Raw genomic sequence first — 17,438 nt, forward strand, 5'->3', positions numbered from 1 at the left:
TTCGAACCTATTATTATTGGCCCAAAATGCGCAATTTCATCACAAGTCAAATTCGAGCCTATCCAATTTGCCAAGCTACCAAACCTCTGTCGTCAAACCCCAAGGTTTCCTACAAAGCGTCAAAGTCAGTCAACCTTTCAAGTTGGTAGCATGGGATGTCATAGGTCCTTTCCCACAATCTTTGGCTGGGAACAAAGACATTAAAATTCTAATAGAATATTTAACAAATACATTATAATTCTAACAGAATATTTAACAAAATGGTGTGAAGCAGTGGCTATTGCAGCTATATTAGCGAACATAGTAGGAAAGTTCCTATGGAGCAGGTGATCACAAGACACTCATGCTCAAAGTCTATACTCTCATATCAAGGGACAAATTTCAAATCATAGGTGATGGAGTTTCTAGCAAAGTGCCTTGGCATCCATCTCTCATATTCTAGCCCACATTATTATTAGATAGTTGGATTGATGGAAAGACAAGTCAAAACAGTGAAGCAGATGATAAAAACATATGTCAATCCTACTCATGATGATTGCGATCGCATTTTGCCTTACGTGCCTCAACTCGCATTAGCCCATTTCGAGCGACCCATAGTTCCCACCTTCGTTGCCAGAACTACAAATTCAAGGAAGATTTGCATATGCAGTTGATTTGTACAATCACCTCCGAAAGGTCCAACCGATGCTACAGTCAGCCCTACTCAACAACCTCAGCATAGCACAGGCACGACAACAACGATTGTGCAATGAAGGATGTACAGATGTCGAGTACTATGAAGGCGATCTTGTGTCTGTGTATTACCCACTACATCGTAAAGGATTATGCGAAAGCTTTATGCACAATTGGATTGGGCCATACAAGATTCTATGACGAATACGAACGTTTCTAACTAAGGGGGGAGGTGTGACATGGCTTGCCACATAGGCATTGGCGTGTCGTACCGCATAGACATTGTGCTAGAAGCTGACCAGTTGTAACTGCAATTGGCTAAGGCAGTTGCCTGGCTATTGTAATAAAGGAATGGGACGACCTCCGTGTGGCGGGATACCTCCGTGTGGGGGGATTCACTCAGGAGCTATGGGGGGATAAACTCGGGAGCTAAGTTGAGCATTTCACAATATTTAAGCAAACGCCCTAGTTGATACATAGACAATTTGGCCACCACTTTCCCCTATTAAGGCGCTAAATATAATGCCAAAGGTCACGCGGAAAGATGAAGATTAAACGCCGCAGCCCTTTGATTGATTGCCGCCACCCCTGAATCGCCATCGCCATAGCTCCATCTCCCCACTTCACCTCATCTTTGCTGCTGCAACACATTCGACTACACCTCGTAATTTGCAGTCATGGATCCTTTCATGGTGCCCACGTCCACTCTCCTTCTACTTCTTCTTTGCATCGCCTCCGCTTCGACTCCAAGCTCTTTTGTCTTTGCCGCCACCTCTAAACAGGATAGAGCCACCACCCTGGCCAGAAATAGGATCAACGATGCTTTGGTGGCTCTCAGTGAAGTCAGCGAGGGCGCTGATCTCGTGGGCAATTGCAAGGCTAATTTGGACTCCGCGCAGGTTACTCATGCCATTTGTTTCAAACATTCTCGATCAGCACTTTGATGAGAGAGAGAGAGAGAGAGTGAGATGCAATTTCATCTCCACAACACAGCCGATCAGCACTTTGATCACACAGCTAGAGAGAGAGAGAAACGATATGCAATTCATCTTCACAACACACCCGATCAGCACTTTGATCAGACAGACAGAAAGAGAGAGAGAGAGAGAGAGAGAGAGAGAGAGAGACTGAACGTACTAATTCTCGATTAACTAAACCACTCTGTTTCGATCAGGCTAGTCTCATACAATCAGGAAAACTTCTCACCAACGCAAAACCTGGCGATGCAAAGGAGGAGCTGAACGTGGTGGATACGTTCATCGACGCTTGCTTGGATTCCCTCGCCAAATCACAGCCTACTGCCGGAACCACCAATGCAAGAACGATTCTGCGACGAGTAAGCAGAAGCGTCTCCAACGCTGAGGAACTCATAGCCATCACAACTCCCGGCGAATCCAAGAATCCCTCTCAAGACACCATCACCTCACCACCACAGGCTGCCAATCCAAAACCTGCATCAGAAATCGCACCCGAAAGCATTTCAGGCGGTGCATCTCCTAACAACTTTAAACCAGCGGCATCCCCTCTGTCGTTCGTCGTCGACTACTGTGCCAACCATGTCACACTACAATCCAATGCAGCGATCATCAGGCTTGATCAGTCTTGCGGTAACTCTATTTGTGGAGCTTCTCGGTCTCTCCATCGAGCTTCCATCCTGTTTTTACGAAACCGTTGTTGATCACCCCGAACGTCTTTACCCAGGTGCAAAGCTACATTCGGCCACCAAATATGCTTCTGGGGTGTTCTCTGTTCGAATACGCACCCCCGTGAAGCCCACCGGAATCATAAACAGCTTCTATGTACGATATCTCCAACTGCTAGCGTCTGGAGTCTCCTTTCTAAAGCTCATTGATCCTTACTGATATTTGCTTCCGAGTGTTCGACATGAAGCAACCCCTAATTAGCTTCTGGGTTCCAAAATACAGATATCTTCCAACGATCAAGCCAGCGACGTGATTAGCTTTGACTTTCTCGGGAACTATCCCAACAGAGTACTCACAAGTTATGCCGCCAATGGGAACTCTGGCGGAAACCAGGAGCTCTTCGTTCTGTCCTATGACACCTCTGTCGATTTTCATACATACACAATCAAATGGGACACCGATAGCATTGTGTACGTGCAAATCTTTTGCCAAGATTAAGGCATTACATCTCTGTACTGCTCCTTCCATAATGCTTTACACGTTGGATCGCTTGTATTGCTGTTCAAAGGTGGCTCGCAGATAATATCATGCTTCGCAATCTATCGAGGTCCGACGCATCTCAGGGATACCCTGCGAAGGCAGGCTACATATACTGCTACACATGGGATGCGTCCAACGTTGCTGATGGAAAGTATGCTGGAAAAGTCGACTGGACTCGTGGCCCTTTTCGCACTTATTTTACTGATATGAGCGTAGCGTCTCCTCTCGTCACCGGAACTTGGAAAGTACCGGTTGTCGCTGCTTCTTTGTCTCTTGTACCCATTCCAATGCGGCCGCTTGCAATAGACTATTGTTTCGCAAACATTGCTGCTGCCTCGAGTGACATTTCCATCACCTTTGACCAAGGAGGGTGTGGTGAGTCTCATACATGACTCCCGGCATTTACCAGCGACTGAACACAAACTCCTGCATTGCTGCAATGTTCCGGGCAACACGCTAACATGGATCCGAAAATGCCGCAGGTGGAAGGTTCAGGTCCATTATACCCTATCCCTCAGGGACGTTTATTGGCAGAATCAAATGTGCTGCAGGAGATACCAGTGGCCTTCTTTCTAGCTTCTATGTATGGCAGCAACCGTCGTATTTGTTGATTTCCCCTAAGCTTAACAAGGGTCAGCTCTTGCGTGATATCTCATGTGACGTCGCTCGAAGAACGCCGTCTAACAAAAGAGCATTTAAATTTGTGCAGCTATCTTCCTTAGAAGGAAGCAAGGTTCAAGACGAGATAGATTTCGAATGGCTTGGAAAGGACAAGAATTCCGTTCAGACAAACTATTACGTGAATGGCGTTGGCGGCCACGAAGTATTGGTAGCACTGGGATATGACTGCTCCCAAGCTTTCCACACCTATACGATCATGTACAACACCGATCAGATTCAGTAAGTGTTCTTGAATTATTCGTTGCAATTGTCTACTTATGGTGCATATCCTTTAAGCACCAGCTTTCTGCAATTCACTATGTTCTTCTTTTGCAGATGGCTTGTGGATGGCAGGATCATCAGAATAGTGACAAGGGCTAAAGAAGCTATGTTAAACAGACCGTATCCTGTAAAGCCTGTTTACTTATATGCTTCTGTGTGGAATGCATCTGCGATAAACGATGGTGGCTGGTCAGGAAAATGGCACGGGACAAATTTGCCATATACTGTGTATTACAGTGATGTGAGGATCAGGACACCATAGCTTGGAGCCCAGAGCTAACATCGGGGCTGATTGTTAAACACAGATCCTAGAAATCCTGCCATGACATATTCTGAAGCTTTTGATGTTCGAGTGCTAGCTGTGTTGGCTTTGAATATATGCCAGGAGAGTTTTAACCAATGTGTCTGAACTGTAAGAGGTTGTTGCATGTTCACTATATATATAGAGAGAGAGAGAGAGAGAGAGAGAGAGGTGTGTGTACATATATATATATATATATATATATATAGAGAGAGAGAGAGAGAGAGAGAGAGAGAGAGAGAGAGCTCTCTTGGCTTCGTTAAAAAGCATGACTAGAGAAGAAGGCGCACCTTTCATCCTCATAATGCTTTATTAAAGTTCACAATTATCCACACAACCATATTAGAATATTATACTATTGAGCTTTGTTTGAACTTTTCCAAGTGCAAGCCAATTGAAACTTGGATTGCATGATTAAGGACATCGACACTACAAGACATGGGCCTCTTTCCGACGTTGTCTACCGACGCTTTGTGAGCACAGGCATGAAAATCATCGGTATGGTTGGTGGGTGGGGGAGGTGTCGGTATCGACGATGAAATACTAGTCGGTGTGCGTGTTGGTATAAGTCTCGCTACAAACCAATGCGCATACCGACAACTGTTGACGCTTGCACCGACTCTAACACCATCACTGATGTCGACTCTGGGTTAAATTTTCCATACTTACGTTTTTACAGAACATCGTTTCCCAGGGGACCCAAAATAATTTTTGACCACAAGATAAAAAATATAAGAGTATATATACAAAATTTGATATCAAAACACTCATACATTGATAGTAAACTTAACATACAAATGTACAAAATGCCATTAGAGAGGGCCAAAGACAAGAAGACTCATTGATGTCAAAATAATCAATCAGTAGCATTTACATCGATAGCTTCATCTTGAGCCACGTCTTACACACCAAATAAGTCTATCTCTAAGTTTACATACAATTGATCACCTATATCATCATCCTCTATTGTATGTCTACCTAAGACTTGACCGCTAATTCACCCTTTAATTCTCCCTCTTCTTCCCCAATGTCATGAATCGTGATCTACAAGCAGCAGATTGCCCCGGTCCTGGAGAGTGTTCGCTGCAAGCTTCTCTATTGGAGCTCAACCAAACTCTCCGTAGCAGGTCACACCTTAGTGGCAAACCAGGTCCTTCTTGCCATGGCCTGGTATATCGCCTCTTGCTGGTGCTTTCACAGAGGATGCATTGGGCAGCTACGACGATTAGTACATAACTTCCTTTGGGTAAGCTCAGACGGCACGAGGAGCACTAGGGCCCAAGTAGCTTGGCAGATGGTGATCATGCCGCAGGCACTCGGAGGCTTGGGTGTCATTGATCCAGAGATGCAAAGTAGGGCCCTTCTGGGCAAGTTGGTGGTTCGTGGCCTCACCCCAAGTGCAGAGCCTTGGAAGCCCCTCTTACAGTGAGGGCTTTTGAGGAACAACCCATACACTGGGGGACAGTGGTAGCCTTCATATAGATGGATCTTCTCAGAGGCCCCCCTTACGTGGAAGGGCTCCCCCCTGATGAAGAGCCTTCATAGGGTATGGCAGAGACTGGCAGGGGGTCTCATCCATGCTCCGCCCATATGCAGAGAGGAGTTTGAGCGGCAGGCCTGTACATGGCACCCAAAGATCAGGGATCAAGAGGGACGTATGCTCGGACAACGGAATCACATTGGTTGGGCACATTGGGACAATGGTCCAGTAGGGACCTTTGGCCATTGGAGCAGACTACCTATGGAGATAGAGGCGAGGCTTGATGCCCTAGCGCATCTACGAGGGATAGGGCAACGGATTGGGCGAGATTGACTTAGCCATTCCGGAGTCCTGGTGGGAAGGACTTCACATTTGGAGAGATAGCAGATGGTTGGGGCAGTTTTCTCGTATTGGTGTTCCCTTAAGGATGTTGATGTAGCACGGCAGCACGCACCCCGGCTTCTTCCATGTAGGACCTAGAGGCCTGCTTCAGCCACTCACTGAGAGCAACCCTGAGATGGGTGGGAGTCTTGATGGGATACATTGGCATATGGTCAGAGTGGTGGGACATTTGGGGAAGGAGTGGCACATTGATCCTCCCAGTATCTCAGAGCAGGATGCCTCTAGATGGTGCCTTTGGCTGTGGGAGGGTAGACCCTTGAGGGAGGTCCAGTGGGATTCGAGAGAGTGGTTATGGTCCTCTAGGGGAGGCCTAGCTAAGCAAGTGGATGAGGTGCCCTTCTTTTCCTACACTACACGGACTGACAGGAGGCTTCACATGGACTCGTCGAGGTGGACCCCTTCAAGGGAGAGACATTGGGTGACCCAGAGAGTGCCCTGAGATGTGCGCTGCAGGTTTTGGATGCGGTTGTGGTCCAGCTTGCGGCTGAGGAAGATCTCTTACTTCTTTTGGCTGGCCGCCCACGGAGGCTTGTCTATCAGACCATGGTTGGAGTAGATGTGAGTGGAGGGATAGTGCCATTGTTGCTCCGATGGTGTCCTAGAGACTATCCCACATTGCCTGTGGAGCTATCATAGCACACGGTGAGGATGAGCCCTCAGGATCATGACATGTATGCAGAGTCTTCATAGAGACTACACCTAGGGGATGGTGCAGGCTTGGTTGATAGGGAGGGAACATATTTCAGATTGATTAGATCTCCCCAGCCTACCGGATATAGGGTCAAAGCATCTAGAGGATTGCACTCCACGAGGCAGCTCACCCTAACAGTCTAGCTCCTCCTGAGCTCCTCCTTCTCCTAAGGACGACAATGTTTGGGAGGTGGTAGCCAACATCACGGTGTGGAACATTTGGGTGGCTCATTGTAGTCTTGTGATGGGTGAGCACCCGGTTCCACCCATGGCTACCCTAGTTGCCATATGACAGGATATCATTTACACTCTATGGTCCACCTAGGAGTGTGGGACTCCAGGCTCTAAGGAAACTATCTAGAGGTGTGCTCATTTTTGCAAGGCCTGGCCTACAGGTGTTTTCTAGATCTTCACTCTGCAAGGGATTCGCTGGCTGTATAGTCCCCCCACTTGGCTGTTAGCCCCCGGTTCCAGAGATCCCCTAGGCAATGAGTTGGGTTTCTCTGGAACAGGCTGGTTTCTTTCTTTCAACCTTTTCTAGTTTTTTCCATACTCAACACCTTTAGGGTTGTTGTCTTGTATGAAATCTTTCAAGCATTAATATAAGGTTCCTTTCTTTGAAAAAAATAAAATAATAATAATAATCATTTCATTAGTATGTACCTGTTGAATGTTCACAATGCTCTGGAAGAACAAAAGTATTACTTTTATCAGTCCAGAGTCTAGTGGAGTCACTGGCAAAGAAACCACTACTGTGCATCCTGACTGTAGCCTCACTGTAGCATTGGGACCATTGTAGATAGTTTTAAACCATTTGACATCAAGAATGAAAATACTAAATTGTCTAAAATCAACTTCATAGATGTCACGTATGGTCCCACAATAATCTAACTGCTAGGAGAGAAGATTGGTATCAGAAGCACTTGCTTGGCTATCTTGTATGAAGTTAGCCATGACTCCACAGTCATAGATGACTCTCCTTGAATCGACGCGTTCCACACAAAAATGACGTCCATATGACCATAATGCACTATTCTTTTTGTACTATAAAAGAACATGATTAAAACAATGAGGATGCATTTTGTAGCAAGTGTGACTCTGAAGAATAGAAAGGTAAGAAATGTACATGTGGCATACATCTGAATGCAAGCTCCTGCTCTCAATCGGTTACATCCTCTCAAGCATGTTCGGCTTTACGAAGAGCTTCTTGTAGCCAATCACGTGAAATGTGTCTATCCGGAGAAGAGAAAGATTCGGTGGATATGGTATCCTTCGCATATGCATGAATCTAAATTTTGTCCTCTCATTTATTCTTTCTACTTTGGCCTCTTCATATCTCTCCACCCATTTTTGCATCTCGTGACTATTGATGATACAAAACTTATTGGATTTCTCCTTCTGCTCTTCGCTCATCTTTCTTTCAATCCCTTTACCTTGGGGAACCTCAGCAATGACACAATCATTGTCCTTGATGTTCCAAGCATGTGGCATATCGGGATCCATGGATGTAAAAAATGTCATGCTGCATACTAATAACTCCTGCAAAATCCATCCAACTGCCATGCTTGCTTTGGGTCTAGCTCTTTGCCTTAGAAATCCCTTCAAAATTTTCATAAACTGTTCAAGGAAAAACACCCAACGACTATGAAAAGTTCCTACAATGGTGACCTCATCAACTAAGTGTACAAGCAAGTGCACTTAAATCATCATAATGCTTGAGGGAACATGCTTCTCAAGCAAGCACATGCCTTTGATGGAGTCCGCCTTATGCTATGCACTGCCATCTCCTCGCTTTTTTGTCTTCAATTCTCCCTTACTGTTGTCCTTGGACTTGAGGGCCATAAACATGTGTTTCTGTCCCTCCAACTTGATGTGTTCAATATATTGCTACAACGTGTAGTTCACAAGAGAGTCTAATGGATAGTCCATTGCACAAAGTGCAGTGAAGTACCCCAAATCTATCATTGAAGAAACCTCCAATTTCTTAAGGAAGATTTCTTTCAACAACCACCTACACAACCAACCACCAAATTAGAGTTTGAAAACCACACCACATAAAATCATTCTCACAATAGAAAGATAAGAAAGATGCACCCTTTGTACTCATTTTCTCTTGATGGCATGAAATAGGTTTCTTGCATTCTCTTCCTCTCCGATGCTCGATATAGAGATCTCTTTTTGTGAGATCCACCTATTCCACATGCACACGTAAGATTCAATATTTTCTACTGAGATATAATCAAGGTGATATGATAGTAAACATACCTGACAATGCCATTGATCTTGTAGATAGCTTCTCTAACATCTTCTAATAATAATCCTCTCACTATAATTGAGAGGATAAACTACCCAAGCAATAAAGGAGTTATAACAATGTATCACAATCATATTTATAAGTCACACGAAAGAATCACAATATAAGTTCTACTAAGCATTCAAGCTAACATGTGGAATACCTAGAAGACCTTGTGCCAATCATGGGACTTGAGGCCACTAAGCTTATTGTCCTTTGTAAATGCTCCCCTCAAGCAACGCATCTATCCCTGGGTATCCGAAAAGATGCAATGTCCACCTTGACACTTGCCTCCTCTCCCTTGGAAAGAATCCATGGTGCCTTTGAGAGAACAATTCTAGGAGGATGCTGTTGGGTTCCTGAACCACCCTCTTGGGTTGTAGAACCATGCTCTCGAGTTCTACGTGCATGCTCTTGGAGCCACAATTGAGGCATCCAACCCATCTCGTGTAAGTCTTCTCACATTTCCCTTATGCCTTTGTCACCAACCAAGTGTGCCCAAATAGAAGCCCCCACATTCTTGAAGATATGCAAGGGATCCAAGAGATGATTGATTTGTAACTCATTTGTAACTCACCCCAATATGTAAGCTCATGAAAGAATGACATCCATTTCATACTAGGAGGAGGCTCCTCACTATTGGCTCTCTAATCCCAAATCCAGTCACTTGCCTTCATACAGGGCCAGTGGTGGATCGAGTTGACCTTCACGTGCAATATAATCAAGCGAAAGGTATTGATCATGACCTTCATAAACCATCTTCCTCATATGTTTGGAGAGTCGTGCATTCAAACGAGGACCACAAATCGGACAAGCATGGTACCCTTGTGTTTTAAGTCCTACATATATGCATGCACAAATAGGTCATTAGACATGCATAGATCACACCATAAAGCATAAAGGTATCAATAGGCATGCATAAGCATGTACTTGTGCACTCCCCATATCTTGGATAGTCATGCATGGTCCACATCAAAATTCCACTGATAGAAATATCTACGGCCCACCTCGGAGATCTAAAAACATCAAAGACACATACACCCCTCTATAGGGTCTGCAACTCCTCGATCAAGGATGCCATGTACATGTCCATATTAGTCGCCTTGTACTTCCCTGGCACAAGTAGGGCAAGCATGAGTTGCCCCTTATTTATTATTAGCCACGGTGGGATACTATAGTTCACCAAGACTATAGGCCCTCTATGGTCCATGTCGACCAAGATGTCGAGTGTAACCCGAAAGGGTTCACGCCATCCATTACGAGCCCGAGATGTAAATTGTCTAGCTCCCTCACAAAGTCCGACCACATGTTATCTATGTGCTTCCAAGAAGCACAGATTGGAGGAGATTTGGAGTCTCAAAAGAGCCTCCAATTAGTACTCCCTAATTTCAAGGGATTAGATAGGGATTTAAGGTGTACCAATGAGAGTGCACCTTTGTGTGGGGCAATGGCACATTGAGGTGTACAAAAGGGCATGTTGTTCATTTATGGGTAGGCATACCTCTTGCCCATGGTTTAGACTCGTGATCTTCACTACCAACCATTGACCTCATCCACTATCCAAGGGAGACATCAAATTTGTGGTAGAACCCCTCCACGTTATTATTTTATGCAGACCTGCGCTCTCATTGAAAGTTTTCTTGACATCATGATTGCCGCAATGGCATAATAATGAGACACAATCTTATCATTGTCAATAGCGCAAAGCTCAACACTTGGCACTACATGCATTTACCCATGAGCACAGAGACTGTTGCTCTTCCCTCTGCACAATGTAGTCTCTGGCCTGACTACATCACACATCTTTTGCCTTGCCACATATCATTGCACAACACAATCTTTTGTTGTGCTAACCACCGTGCTGGTTCGAGAAATGATGTTTTCATGGAGCGACCACCACATTGGCTTCACTACATCACACAACTTTTGCCTTGCCACCTGTCATTGTGCAGCTTTGCCATCTATCGCTATGCAACACAATCTTTTGTTACACTAGTTCGAGCAATGATGTTGGCATGGAGAGACCACCCTGTTGTCATGAAGACCACCGTGACATGTCAATCCCTAAAGGGGACCCCTCAAAGTCCATATCCACAAACATTGTGCTGGTTGTTGGAGCTATTTTAGTTCTAAGCCAAGGAAAATATAGTCTCATTTTGGAGCTATTTTAGTCCTATTAGTCCTTGTGCAATAATTTCTCAACCACCACACTAGTTCTTAGAGCTATTTTAGTCCCAAGCTAAGGGAAATGTAGACATTTGCAATTTATGATAGTTTCCTTGCAACTGTAGTGAAAATGAGGGCATCTGTGAACCATTTTCTCTACAGTAACAATAAATTTTTCAATAGTGTCTTGTGCAATGATCCCTATGGTTGTAGTAAAATGTAAACTAGGGCAAAAATATGCCATTTGTGCTTCTTTAGAGCCACTTTCACTACCGAAGAAACAACAACAATAGTTTTTGCGATAATGGTACTACATTTAAATTGAAACAAAAGAAATTACACCCGATAGTTTTTGTGATAATAGTATTATAGCAAAATGAAACAAAAGAAATTACTTTCAAAACAAACATTTAACAAAAGAGATTACATCCAAAGATGCTAGCACTTTGTCTTTGTGACACTTCTTTAGACACTTTTAGCACTTGTCAACACCACCACTGTGGCAGGACCTGGTGTCACATTTTACCCTTGTTAGAAGTTTCTTACACTTTTGACCTGGTGCCCCATATGTAGGGGGTAATACAAGCACCTCGTAATTGAACACAACCTTCTTCATAGCAACGTCCTTCAAGGCACTGGGAGAGAGAACTTAACCTAGTGGTGAGCTCCCTATAATCGAGCACAACCTTTGACATTGGGCCAGAGCACTCAATCTACTGGTGAGATCCAGCAAACTAATGCTTTCAATGTGTTGGTGCTCGCCCCACCAAGTTGACTTCTCCTCCCCTAGTGCCGAAGTTTGTGCTCAGTTACAAGCAACTCTCCACCAAGTTGAGTTCTCTCCCAGTGCCTGACGGAATAATGACAATATGCTACCAGGTTGAGTTCTCCTCTCCCCTGTCCATGGATAGGCATAGGAAAGGCCTCATGTGCTCAAGTAGGAGCTAGTTCTCTGCCACTACTATAGGCTGGGTCTCCACCGCTTCATGGTGGTCTCCAAATATAGCACCAATATCAACTTGTTTGCCATCAAGCTTACTAACTAGCAAAAGGGCATGATGCTCGAGGGGGTCACTCATCATATGTAACCCTATCACGTGAGTTCAACAGAAGGATATTTTTTATTTCTAAAATTTACATAAATAAATATACATAAGGGACTATTTAAAATAGTTTTGGAAAAAATTTACAGATTTGTTTAGAAAAGGGGTACATTTTATTAATGAAAAAATTTACAGATAAGGGATTTTAAATATAGGCCTTGAACGCACGTGATATAGAGGGTGTATACATAGTGACCCCCCTGAGGCATGATGTTGAAAAATCAAAGCCACTCCCAACAACATAAAAGGGGAACTACAACACACAAGAAACCATCTAGAACCCCAAGTTTCTGCCAACCCTTTCTCAAGTATCCTTAAAGGCTAAACCCATGAGGACTCATTCAAAGGTAAGTCTAGGTGAGTGTTGATTCCTAAGTAGCCAGTGCTCGGGGGTGCCACGTAGTCCCGACCTGCTGACCCAAGAGCTCGGAGCACCACCGTGGGACAAGGGCATGCATCTACATGTCCGTTTTTGGGCCTTTTGTACATCCTTATTTGGATTTGTGTAGTTTTCCTTGTAAGATTTATTTGAGAAGGGAGGAGGAGGAGGAGGAGAAGGGAGGAGGAGGAGGGAGGAGGAGGAGGAGGAGGAGGAGGAGGGAGAAGAAGAAGGTAGGAGGAGAAGGGAGGAGGAGGAGGAGGAAAGGGGGGGGAGGAGAGGAGGGAGAGGATGGGTTGCAAGGTTGGGGGAGAGGGGAGGAGTTGCAAGGTTCAGACATGCTTTTGGACGTGGCGTGCAAGCATGGACACTTGGAGACAATTGCTTGGGATACTAGTAGAACTCAACACAATGCCCCAAAGAGTGTGGGCTTCATTCCATTATGGGGTATTTATAAAAGTTGCAGATCTTTTCTCTCTGCATGTAGGAATTGTAAGACACTCTCTCTCTACATGTAGAACTTGCATATAGAAGTTGCATGTAGGAGTTGCATGTAGAACTTGCATGTTGCATGTTGCAGGTAGGAGTTGCATGTAGAACTCGCATGTAGAACATGCATGTAGGATGTTACAAGTAGAACATGCATGTAGGAATCGCATGTAGGACTTGCATGTAGGAGTTGCATGTAGAACTCGCATGTAGAACATGCATGTAGGAGACCTGTCTTGACATCCATCTGCATAAGCTCCATATCCTCTACTGCCACTAGTCCAAGCATGCATCTAAGTGTGGTCATCTTCACAACCGGAGAGAATATCTCATCAAAGTCCACACCCTTCTCTGGCTTGAACCCTTTAGCGACCAAACGGGCCTTGTACCTAGGCACATCATCACCTGTAACCTTCATCCTTATAGACCCATTTACATGGCAACGCTTTCTTTCCATGTGGCAAAGAAACCAAGTCCCAAGTCTTATTCTTCATAAGTGAACTCATCTCTGATTGCATAGCATACTCCCACTTGCATTGATCCTCGTGCATCATAGCCTCTCTGTAGCAAGAAGGCTCCCCACAATCAGTAAGCATCACATAGTCTATCCCTAGAACAAACCTATCAGGCGGTCTAGACACTCTAGATGATCTTCTCAAGGGTTGATTTGCTTGCTGTCCCACCTGCATATCAGCCACATTTGGCTCATCATTTCCACCAAGAGATGATCCATCATCTACCCTTGATTGTATACCTGTGGGAGTACTTGGTGGTACCATTTCTTGCACATTTGGTGCATGGACAGCTTGCTGTCTATCAACATATGCAGGTGGATTCACATCCTGGAAAGTGATTCTCCTCATTTCCACATCCCTCATGGGTGCCTTATGCATCTTCTTCTCATTGAAGACTACATCATGGCTGCGTATGATCTTCTTTGCTTCTGGATCCCAGAGATGATAGCCCATCTCTCCACTTTCACCATAATCCAGAAAGATGCATTTCCTAGACTTAGGATCTAGCCTCTTTCGAAGCTCTTTTGGCACATGTGCATATGCCTCACACCCAAATATATGCAAATGAGAGTAAGAGGGCTTCTTGCCACTCCATGCCTCTTCAAGAATACCACCATCCAAACTCTTACTAGGTGATCTATTCATCACATGCATTGCAGTCTTCATTGCCTCAACCCAAAAACCACCATAAAGACTTGCATTGGAAAGCATGCATTACAACCTTTCTTGAATGGTACGGTTCATCTTTTCTGCGACACTGGATTTTGCTCTGGAGTACGAGGGGATGTGAGCTCCCTCTTAATCCCACGTGTATCACAGAAATGTTGAAAGTCATGAGAGAGATACTCTCCACCATTGTCAGTTCATAGGCATTTAAGCGTTCTACTTGACTGATTCTCAACCAAGGCCTGCCATTTCTGAAATACCTGGAACACATCACTCTTCCGAGCTATGGCATAAGCCCACACTTTCCTAGTTGCATCATCAATGAATGTCACATAGTATTCAGCCCCACCTAATGACCGTGTAGGCATGGGACCACATATGTCTGAATGCACCAAATCAAGCTTTTCAAACTCTTTCTTTCCCCTTCTTTTATGGGCTCATTTAGTCTACTTCCCATAGAGACAGTGCTCACAAAATTCAAAATTAGAGAAACTCAAATGCAGTACATAACCCAAACGGCATAAGAGTGTCATCCCAGTTTGGCTCATATGGCCCAACTGGCTTGATATCATTCCCCTATACACGAGGTTTGGATGTACTATTTTGTGTCAATTTTCTAAATCTGAAGTGTTGTCCATGTTACTTGTGTGCACCTGCATTGAAGTGAGATTGTGGGTTTGATATCTTGGCAAAGTTTCTGCATTATATCACATGATGTTAAGGTTGGTGTCCAATGAAGGTCATTGTTCTATCTACATGGAGTCTGAGCTTCATCTTTGAGCTAGAGATGCATGTATGTATGTTTCCCAACATAAGAGGAAGGTAGAAATCGTAACAAAGGATAAGTATAAAAGTTTACAAATCAATGTTTTTCTTGTATTATTTTGAAGTTAATAACTTGTTCTTGTATGCTTTTGTTGTTAAAGCTTCCTTTTACAACTCAATACCTCATGTCTTCAAAACTATCCTCTTTTGAGCTCTAGCTTGTCTCCTCAAGCCCCATCATCTCGTCAAGTTCAGCTTCAATTAGCAACATCACGATCAATCTTTACGTATTTTCTATTTTAAAGACTCTTAAGCTTTCTTTGTATTCTATTGAAGTAATGCCAGGACTCCATTGACCTTGTAAGTCTATTCTATGCCATGCAAGGGCTTCTTTTCCCTTGATTTTTTGAATGTATTTTTGTCACATTGGCAAGATGGTAAAACTAAAAACTTCTGAGAGGAGGGGGAGAGGTGGAAGGACAAGTTTAGCAAGAGAAGTTTGCAAGTGCAATCTCACCAAATTTAGAGATTCAAAAAGAGGTGGAAGTTGGAGTTAAAGAAGACAAGAAGATGGAAGACTTTGAAGAAAGAGATAAACAACTAGATGAGGAGTTTGAGCAAGAGTTTCCTACTGCACTTAATATTGGCCAGGGGAAGGATGTTATTGAATCTCTTGCAATCAATCCTAGAAATATTGCTTCCTTAATCCCATTATGTCATTGTGTTGCAAACACAAGAGTTAGAGGCCTACGGACTGATATGGATTTCCTAAAGCAAGATTTAGAGGTTGAAAAATATATTCAACAAAAGGGAATGTTTATTTTGTCTACAACACTTTCGAATGGTGTTTTACAAGAGGTGACATATGAACTTAAACAATCATGGGATTCTTGTTAGAGGGATGTGAATGCAAAGTTTGAGGCACAGATTGTTGATGATGCTGATTGGTCATTTTTATCTCGGAAGATGTTTTTTGTGTGGCAGAGGAATCATCATAGTATTGTTTATTACTCCAAAGAAAGAAACAGAAATGAAGCTAATAGTTGCTCTTCAAAGGTTCAATCTATAAGTGCGAGTTGGGAGAGGTTTCTTGCTTGTATGTGTTACCTTTTTTCGAGCTTATAAGGGTTTTGTGAACAATTCTTAATATGTTTAAAACTATATTTTTTCATTTTTCAGCCTCAATGAGATAGCAACCAAAGACAGCAATTATTAAAACAAATCTCAAGGATTACTTGTACAATATGAAGATAATGTGTTCATGTGATGAGAATCAGTACTTATCACATTTTTCAAACAAATAAAAAAAGACACTTGAAAAGCATAGGGCAAATGAAATTAGTAAGGGATCAAGTACTTGGTAACCTTTGACATCTCTGATGCTAGGGAGAATGGTATTTGTAGTAAGTTTCATACTTTTAGATTAAAACTAACTAATTCATTGTACTCATTCAATTTCTTTGGAATATAGTCAACCACTATACAAGCAAGATTATGAGGCAAAGCTAAAGGAACTTCAGTCGAATTTGAGTGTTGTTGATATGGAAAAAGCACTTAAAAGTATTCGAAAGGATGTGAATCTCAAGTATGGTCGAAAAGTGATCAAGGTATGGTTTATTTAATGATTCTTAACAAAAGTTGATTTTTTAAAGTCTTCAAGTGTTTTTTGAGATCGAGAAAGAACTCATAATATTCAAAAGGATGTGAATATGATGTTTGTTTAGAAAATGAGTAAGGTATGGGATCATATATTTTTTTATCGAACCTATGCTTATATATTATTATAAAATATTTGTGAAAGTTTATCGACCGTATTTTTTTAGTTTCACAATATTGATAGAGTGTAGTCTACTTTTATTTGTTTGCTTTTGCATTTTGAAGGAAAAAATGTAAATCATGGCGAAACTTTAAATTTTTTTGCATAAAACTTTCAAATCCTAGTGAATCTTTCATATGAACTTTCAACACCAATATTAAATTTTAGCTTCTTAACAAAACTAACTTGAAGAAATCATCCCTGTATGGGATATGCATGTATTGTATGATTAGAAAATATAGTTGAGTGTGATGATTGCATGTATTGTTTATATGTAGATTTTGTCTATTTTCAAACCAACATATGGTGAAGATTGGTTTAATATCTTGTGGAGACTCCCATTTGGATAAATAATCGATTGTCACATTGGAGAAGTTGTATAACATCTCCATTGCAAAAATCTCAAAGGAGACACAAATTTGAGAACAAGTTATGGAATGCCAAAAGCTTGTAGAGAATTCATAAAGTGGATGGCAAAAGAGGCATGGATGGTGGATCAGTTGCCTTGTGAATCTGAGAGACTACTCTCTCAAGTCTTGGTTGCTATCAACAAGCTAGCTTTGTGCTTCCTCAAGA

The 17,438-nt window shown here is 43.0% G+C and overlaps 1 protein-coding gene across 1 annotated transcript; it reads left to right on the forward strand.

Moving 5' to 3' along the window:
- The first annotated feature begins 1,349 nt into the window (after positions 1-1,349).
- On the forward strand, positions 1,350-4,059 carry LOC147897469 (uncharacterized). Its single transcript, XM_087380025.1, has 8 exons — positions 1,350-1,571; positions 1,847-2,279; positions 2,374-2,471; positions 2,598-2,785; positions 2,884-3,230; positions 3,338-3,438; positions 3,565-3,755; positions 3,852-4,059. Exons 1-8 carry the CDS (start codon positions 1,350-1,352, stop codon positions 4,057-4,059), a joined length of 1,788 nt encoding a protein of 595 aa, XP_087236151.1.
- Positions 4,060-17,438: the final 13,379 nt, after the last annotated feature.

The sequence above is a fragment of the Dipteris shenzhenensis genome, chromosome 10 (genome assembly GCF_047967505.1).
Source record: "Dipteris shenzhenensis isolate YYH24624 ecotype China chromosome 10, Dip_SZ_1.0, whole genome shotgun sequence".
NCBI classification, from domain to species: domain Eukaryota; kingdom Viridiplantae; phylum Streptophyta; class Polypodiopsida; order Gleicheniales; family Dipteridaceae; genus Dipteris; species Dipteris shenzhenensis.